The sequence below is a fragment of the Papilio xuthus genome, unplaced genomic scaffold (assembly GCF_000836235.2).
Source record: "Papilio xuthus unplaced genomic scaffold, Pxut_1.1 DF828142.1, whole genome shotgun sequence".
Lineage (NCBI taxonomy): Eukaryota > Metazoa > Arthropoda > Insecta > Lepidoptera > Papilionidae > Papilio > Papilio xuthus.
In genome coordinates, this window is record NW_013530507.1 from 5,222,912 (window position 1) to 5,231,828 (window position 8,917).

Genomic DNA, 8,917 nt, shown 5'->3' on the forward strand with positions numbered 1-8,917 from the left:
TTCACACAATTCTAATTCAAGTCTTCCATCGGCCAACATATTTTTAAATGATCACTTTACGTTCAGTAAATCTTTTGTGTGGTCGTTCAGCATATTTTTAATACACAAATAGTTTTGCGCTACATTCAATAGTATAATAAAAGGAACATGAATAAAATTTTGATAATAATAATTTTGTTCTTCATCTTTTGCCAAGCAACGGCAGTGATTTATCAATTAAACAGTAAGTAGATAACAAATACATAGACAATTTAAGATTTTTATGATTTTTTTAAGCAAATTTGTAGCTGATAATGGTATTTTTAATTGATTAGTATTTATTAAAAGCATTAAAACGTAAATAATTCAAGTGTTTTGTCTGAAAACAATGTTTTGTTATTGACATAAATATGGCGCCACCTTGTATTTTTTATTCTTATTAGTTTATACTTCTATTAGGGAGGATGTACTCTACTTGCATAACTTGATCAAATAAGAACATTTTTTTTAAGAATTTGGGCCTAACCGTGAACACCCTCTTAATCTCTAGATTACGGTACTAATATAATTTAAAGGCTTTTAAGGGGAGTATACGAAGAATTATCATTTGTTTTGAGTTTATCTGTCATATCTAAATGTATCGTTATAATAAGTAAATTAAAAAATATTTCTAGGTACTTATAGCAATTCATTTTTAAATTTTGAATTAATGTTTTGCATTTGACGTATCACGTATTTCTGTTAGTCAAATCTGTTCATTTGATGCCCATGTGGAGGGTATGTGCAAAAATAAATCAACATGTCATTCGCCATTTTGTAATGACAACCATCTTAGATTTTTCATAGCGTATTGTAGTATACGCTCGTGAAACCCTTTCATTTGATGTCCATGTCGGGGGATTTATGCAAATGTGTCATTTATGGGCGTATGATATCATTATGAAGGATATTTTGTTTCGAAAATGAGTTTTCTACAGAAAATGACACAGATGAAACGACGTACTCTAGTGATTTCATGTGAACCCAGACATAGATCAACCAGCGTTAAGTCCGTACTCCACGCAACAGAATGACTCATTTTTTTTATATTATAAGGTGGCAAAACGAGCGAACGGCCACCTAAAAACGCTTAAATAGCGAAGTAACCGTTGCCCATAGACACATGCAATTGCATATGCGTTGCCTACCTATAATGTTAAAGCGGGCTCTACCACTGATAACCTCATCCTCGCAATATTATAATACCATAGTTTTTTATCAGTACAAACGACGTCCACAGCTTCATGGTCCTATTCTTATTCGCAAATTATTATTATTTTTAGTTTTTCTTTTGTTAGACATTTAATCCTTTTTTTATATACTGGCTTAACATGTGATCCAATGAAGAACACAAAACAAGCAACAAACGCAGCAAATGTAAATGGGGAATAGTTTTCCTAATTGGGTAATTAAGTCATAGAGTTAGTCTCAAAAAAATCTTTGCGTACACAATATAGGAAGACAATGTGAACAATAATAATTTTAATTAGTCAAGTTACAAAATAACTTAATTGTTACTTATTATTAATTACTAATTGTATGGGAATTTTAAATCAAGACCACGTGTGTAGGTCGAATGCGAATTTCCGCCTGCTTCCTTTATCATTTTTTTTCTGTTTATATGAAATAAATTCCTATTAACTAGCTAAGATAACGATTATGTTTTAAATATTATTTGCAAGCCAAAAATTTTGAAGTTGTATTTTTGATATTTAAAAAATATTAAAATCATAATCTCAAAAATGGTCTTTTGTATATAGGTGGGTTAAATTTATCACAAATAGTTACTCTTCCTATAGAGAATACGCCGAATTACCAATCAACCTGTATATAAACTACAGTGTGTTCTCAAAAGACTTCTATTGAATACTTTATGATTCGTTCCGCGCTAACTCAAAAATTATTTATTATATTAATTTGTTCGATCACGTTTTTTGTTTTCAGAAACAGAATATGTTAAAATGCCACCTGTATTCCATCTGGACCGATACGAGCTATGCATAGACCAAACCGGAGGAATCTATTGTACTGCGGAAATAGATTTAGTTTCAGACAGTGACAACGATCTCTTAGAAATGATACGTGTAAGATTTATTTATGAAATGATAGCAGTCAGCCAACGTCTTAATGAGACAGTTAAACATTATATCCTCGTAACATCTAGGTAAAGTTAATTTTAAATCTTACAGGAATACAGCGAGCGGAAGGAAACTCATTTCAATCATTCGCGTTTGCATTATGGTATTTGTTTGACGAAAATGTGCAAAGACTATTTAAAACCTAATACGACAAGTTCAAAAGATTTTAATTTAGTTATTGAACAATGTTTGAATATATCATTTTGGGAGCAATATAAGTTGAAAACTAGAATAAAAGAAGATACGATGTGTCATACTAAAGACCAGTATTATCCTATAGAGCCAATAGACATAGTTGTCGCAGTGATACTTTTATGTATATTAATATTAAACTTGTCTGGAAGTATTTACCATATACTAATTGTTAAGAAGAATTATTCAGGTAAAGAAGACCTTTTGTTTCCTTTTCTTTGCGACGACGACGATCGTCGTTTGTTTTCTCATTGCTCATTACTTTAATATCGACATATTCGTCCGACAGGCAATAAGTGGCTGCTATGATTTTCAATTCAACGAAACTGGTCCAAATTAATTGAAACTCGAGAAGATAGCAGAAAAAATAATAGCTTAAACGGTTTAAAAGGAATGAAGTACGTTTGTATACACAAAATTTCACTGGATTAGAACTATTAACTTTTATCAACCAAATTGATTTTTCCTTCGTCATTTCTATCCCTACGAAATCTATCGCACCCTCAAACAACGTTAAAATATCTTTGTTCTTATGAAAAGCGATAGAGATCGCAACAACATCTGTTGTATGAATGGGCCGGCTCGACCTGTGAAATACCACAACCACACAGAAGATAGGCGTGAAGTTAAAGCAATTCTACTTTTCATAGGAAGGGGAAGAGGATTTTAACGGAGTATGGGACGTATAGAAAGGGGAAATCTTTAGCGCATCTGCATCAGAGCTAGCTCGTTTTCCACCTGATAAAATTAAATAAATTTAATTAATTTATAATTATTTGTTTTTAATAAGTACTTTTTTCAACATTTTCAGAGTAATTACAATAGTCTTGGTAGTATTTTTACACTCTTTAGTGCCTTTCGTGACCATATTAGATAATACGCAGTTCCTAGAAACAGTGAGTAGATCATTTAAATAAATGCACTTTTTATCTTAATCTTTGTAATATACTCGTCCTGTCTGTGAAAGTACCTATTTAAAAATAAAATATCACCTTAACGTTTACAGAATATAACAGAAATAGACAAAGTTTGATACCAAATTTTAACAACTTTTTCGTTTTATTTCCAACTTTAAAGGCGTCTAAACACATTCTGACTAAGCATTAGCAAAGTAATCATTCATTTAACCCAGCCGGCGATGGTTTTCACGTTAAGGGTGTTCAAAGATGCACTGCCTTCGCTGAGAAGACACAAACAGATTATTAGCAATATTTAAGAATAATTGCCGTTTTCAAAGTCATTGTGCAGTTTCTGTTCTTTTTCATTGTATGTTACAGGCATATAATAATATTTTGTACCATTTCCTGTGTGACGGTACTGTAACAGTTCAGACGTTCTTCATGATTTCTGGATGTCTGACATCGTACAATCTCCGAGTGATATCAGAAGAAAATACATTATGGAAAAAAATACCGATATTTATATTATTAAGATGGTTAAGGTAAGTTTCAAATACTTTGTATACACTTACTGAAATTTTCTAAACGACAATTGATCATCGTCCTGATGCCTGAGCGGCGCCTTTATCTTTTTTATACATCCATTTTTATTTAAAAAAATATTAGGTTTACTTTTAACTTTTACAATTTCGGAGAAATTCCAAAATCCAAACTGTAAGTATTTGCTATCTTTGATATGCTATCTGTAAAAATCTTGAAAACTATCTGAATAAATTGAAGCGTCAATAGCCTAATGGTTTAAGGTGCGGATTCCCGATCACGAGGTCGGCGGTTCGAATCCCGCCATTCTACTATTGTCGTAAACCATATCCTAGCACAAGCCTAGAGCTTAGTTGGAATAGTAAAAGAAATATTACAATAGTAAATTTAAAAAAAAATCTGCTAATATTTTACATTAAAAAAAAAAATATATATATATATATATATTTTTTTTATATATATATATATATATATATATATATATATATATATATATATATATATATATATATATATATATATATATATATATATATATATATATAAATATATATATATATACTCTTAAAACAACAGGTATTATTTAAGGTTACTTACGTCTTTCCCTTAAAAAAATGCGAAGTTCCACAAAAAATCCCTTGTACAACACAGTTTAGACTATAGCAAGTTAATTTATGTTCAACAGACTCACTCCAATTTACGCAATAACTTTAGCCATTACTGCGTCATGGCTAAGATTTGCGGGATCAGGACCGATGTGGCATGTGAGTAATTTATTAATTGATAAAATTATATTTATTGGTAATATTACTAACAGTTTATTACAAAAACTACTGCTCCATATGAAAACTATATTTTTTTTTAATAGAAACTGATAGAATCCGAAGTAAAAGACTGCCGTCGTGACAGTTGGCAGAACATGCTCTACATAAACAACTATTTTGACAACACTCGCTGCATGGCGCATACATGGTGAGAAAGATACCATGTGATACATGGATTTTTTTATCCCAACGTAAGACAAAATTATGTGACAAATTCCTAGAGTTCGATTAGAGATAACTGGCGAATCGATATGAAGGTTACGAAGGTTGAGGAGCAAAAGGTTAGCGTGGCTTGGACATGTTATGCGGAGGGATGATAAAACAAACAAAAACGTAATGAGATTGAATGTGGATGGCTACAAAGGTAGAGGAATACCAAAAAAATAAGGATGGATTGTGTGAAAGAGGATATGCGTAAAAAGGGGTTAGTATACAGATATGACGACTAATAGAGGTGTATGGAGGAGTAGTGCATACTGTGCCGACCTTCCGTATGAAGGTTATGAAGATAAAAGGTATTCAAGAGCAGTAATTCAAATGCAAACATAATTATTTATACTTTATAGGTATGTGGCAGCGGATATGCAGCTGTTTGTTTTGGGAATATTTACGTTAGTAATGACAAGGAGCGATCAGAGGAGACAAGTTGTGCTCTGGATTATGTTCGTACTTTCTCTCATCATAGTACCGTTACATACGTATTATCAAAATTTATACGCTCATGTAATTGTATCGCCAAAGTAAGTGCTATTATTTTATTACATTTAAAGTACCAATTCAACCTTGCTCATTAAAATAATTTTACAGATTTATTTTGGAGTGGTTTGTCACAGATCCTACCTTCAACAACTCGTACAAACGCGGTCACACAAATATTCCATGTTACATTTTAGGGCTCATTCTCGGTTTGATTGTATATAAATTGCAGCAGGAGCAAATACATATTAAAAAATATAAGGTAATCCATTCATAGTCACTGTGCTTTGCGCTACTAGCCTAAGCTACATAGTCAACCTTAATTATAAATCACACTGGTATATTTATTTCAATGCACCAATAATAAGGTTTTTTGTGGGTTAATTTTTTGATATATTTGCATTTTTTTTTTCTTAAACATGATCAGTAAAACAGGTAACGCTCAATTTATCTGGTCATTTAAAAGTAATTGCGTATTAAATATTACTATATAAGAATATAATTATGTTTCAATGTTTCTTTTCCAGATATACAAATATATGTTCTGGGCACTGTGTCCCATGATGTTTATATTGATAGTTTGTCGCGGCATTTTATACATGGACGGAGTAACACCAAATCTCGCAGTTAGAGCTGTTTTTTCCGGCATATACAGACCTCTCTTTGGATTGCTTATGTTCCTATTCATAATAGGGATGGTAATTAAAGTCGAAAGTAAGTAGATTTCATTAAGATTCAAATAATTTAAAAATAGTATTAGAAATTCATATATAATTCATATATAATAAATACAAGTTACAAAAAAGATAAATGTCAAATAAATGGAAGACATGGACAGGACGTGCGATAAGAGGTGCCTACGGGGTTAAACAAAGTGCATTCGCTTCGAAGCGATTCCATAACGAACTTCAAAAATGTATAGAACTGACAATAACTTTCGTTAAGTCACGTGACTATCGCGTGTCATTCCCATGCATTTTTTAAATTCGATATGTAATCGCTACGAAGCGAATGCACTTTACCTAACCCCTCTTTGCCTCTATTCATTAATCCGGAGATTGACATAAGAGAGTGTAGATTTTAGAAGTAAGGAACATTTAATTTTGTAGTGTATTCCAAAGAAACAGGGCATTGTAATCAAACTACACTGAAATGTCTTTGTTGTACTTACCATATTCACTTAAATTTACAATTTTTATAATCACAAGGCTTTACTAATTCATATTTTTATTTCCAGATGTTTATAGAACAATATTAGAATGGAGATTCTGGACGTCAATCGTTCGCTTGTCGTACGCCGTCTACATCATACATGCGATATTGATACAAATTAGTGTTTACTCTAGAACTACATTAAATCATTTGACCATACATGAAGCTGTAAGTTATGTTTCTTGAAGTTAGTAATAAGCAAACCAGGCAGTTATTTTCGAAAGAGTATCAGCTATTGTTAAGTGATCACTGTTTTCCATTGACTTATGTACCATCGACTTAGGTGTGTAGCTCAGAAAACTGACACATGATAGAAAAAAAATTGTCTCCGTACAATGGGTACGGGCACTAAGCAATTGATGGATGTCTTCTTAGGCTAAAAGGTCGATAGCACAAACGGCGTCACATCTTACTCTATTCTGATTTCTGTTCTTGGTCTCAGGCCATAGCCCAATCGTTTTCATGTCTGCCGCCGTTGAGCAATAATGAATAAAAAATATATTATTGCATACTGTAATTAAAAATAATATTTAAAAAATAATGCATATTTTCAAGCGAATATCAATTTCAGATAATAACGTCGTACGGAACAATCGCCTTATGCTTTCTATGTGCTGTACCTCTTTGGTTACTGGTCGAATCACCAATTTCGCAAATTATTCGACATCTAACGTCTACAAGTATAAAAAATAAAAAGCCTGGACAGTAAGTATCAAAGTGCTAACTAAAAAGAATGTTATGGCACTTTTTTGACAGGGGGCGCTAGCGAGCTGTCATAATTTATTCATTGTTTTATTTTTTTAATATTAGCAGATTTTTGTTAATTTACTATATTTCTTGTACCATTCCAACTAAGCTCTAGGCCTGTGTTAGGTTTATGACATTAGACGAATGGCGAGATTCGAACTCGCGACCACTTGATCGGAAATCCGTAGTCTTAACCATTAAGCTATTGGAGCTTTATTTAGTTTGACTTATAAAGACCTGGTCAGATATCCTTGGCGATTTTTAGGTGCAATTCACAACTTCAATTTATTTGCTATGTTTTTAATAATAGTATTGAGCGGTTTTCCTTTTCTCCGTTCTCTTTTACAGATAATATGAGTTTCCAGCTCACTTGATGAATTATTAATTAACTAACTGTCACCCGCGGCTCCGTTCACGCGGGATTAAAAAAACTTAATTAATAGTATACGTGTTCTTCCAGACTATCTTCTACATCTATGCCAAATTTCATCGAGATCCGTTCAGACCTTCTGGAAACACCTTCAAACAATCCATCCATCTCAACATTCGCATTTAAAATAATAGTAAGATTATGCAAGAATTAAATCATTAGTTTTCATACAATTTGAATCAGACAAAGACATCTCGCGGGTTCTGGAGCATTGCCTAATTAACGAGAAACAAGTGGTCCGACCGAGCTTTGAACTCGCCTCGAGAGGAGCTTTACATTTCCAAATTTGGTTGCACAATTCATTATAATTAACATTTGAATAACCCGGCTACGTGTACTAAGTTTAATTTGATTATAAAAGAGTAAAGTCTCAAATCCTTGATCAAATGAAACGTATTTTTTGTGGAACTTCGCTATTTAAAAGATAACTCTACAATTTTTTTTCTATCCGCGATACTTTTATCATTCATAAAACAATGCAATCGGATTTTTTTTTTCTATTGTTTAGGACTTGATAGAATAATTTATCTTCTCTATATTTTATAATTTTTGTAGAGATCGAATATTGATTTCAGCAGTGACATCTATAAAAGCGTTTGCTGTGACTACAAATGAAAAGCAAACCTTTGAAGTACGTAGAGCGTGAAAGGTATCGCAGAGAGAGGAAAGTTCCTAGTGCTAAAGTAAATGAAAAAAAAACAATATCTTTATTTTGCTCTATTAGTAAATGACCAATACATATATGCATTTTGTATAACATGTATAATATATTAAGTATATGCAATAAAATAATATAATATAATTGTTGCGGCAACACGTGGTTGTGATGCCAGAGTGCGCCACGCGTCATAGTTGAATCTTTTTTTGTTATTTTTTTTTCTGTCATTAATTTATTTTTCTATTATTTTTATTTATTAATGCTAATTTCTTCTTGAGAACACAGAATTATAATTACACGCTTATAAACATTATTATTAAGAACATTTATGAATTTATTTAAGCGTATTCATAGCACTATAATGTAAGATAGTAATATAAATGTATTATTTTAATCTTCGATGTTTTTAACATATTCTAATCGATTAGAGGAATATTTTTTTTTCTATAAAATAAAATTATAGTTTACTTCAGTTACTATAATTATTATAAAATGCTTTTATGATCAGCCATAACTCGTAGGATACAGACATTAAATTCGAACATTGGATACAGTTTGTTGTA

General features: G+C 31.6%; 1 protein-coding gene across 2 annotated transcripts; it reads left to right on the top strand.

The window, feature by feature from the left end:
• Positions 1–71: 71 nt before the first annotated feature.
• On the top strand, positions 72–8,534 carry LOC106114135 (nose resistant to fluoxetine protein 6-like). Of its 2 annotated transcripts, none has more exons than XM_013307229.1 (14): positions 72–223; positions 1,963–2,102; positions 2,208–2,538; positions 2,638–2,746; positions 3,160–3,244; positions 3,626–3,789; positions 4,473–4,551; positions 4,656–4,759; positions 5,178–5,351; positions 5,419–5,569; positions 5,835–6,021; positions 6,545–6,687; positions 7,091–7,224; positions 8,275–8,534. In XM_013307229.1, the coding sequence occupies exons 4-14, from the start codon at positions 2,742–2,744 to the stop codon at positions 8,309–8,311; spliced, it is 1,263 nt and encodes a 420-aa protein (XP_013162683.1). In that variant the 5' UTR covers positions 72–223; positions 1,963–2,102; positions 2,208–2,538; positions 2,638–2,741; the 3' UTR covers positions 8,312–8,534. The 2 variants fall into 2 exon arrangements, with proteins under 2 accessions (XP_013162683.1, XP_013162682.1); XM_013307228.1 differs by having other exon boundaries at positions 8,252–8,406.
• The last annotated feature ends 383 nt before the right edge of the window (positions 8,535–8,917 follow it).

Excerpts from the sequence above, each read along its gene's own strand:
- LOC106114135 (XM_013307228.1), top strand. Across the intron at positions 3,790-4,472 it reads ATATTATTAAGATGGTTAAG|ACTCACTCCAATTTACGCAA; the intron begins GTAAGTTTCAAA and ends TATGTTCAACAG. Across the intron at positions 4,552-4,655 it reads GATCAGGACCGATGTGGCAT|AAACTGATAGAATCCGAAGT; the intron begins GTGAGTAATTTA and ends TTTTTTTAATAG.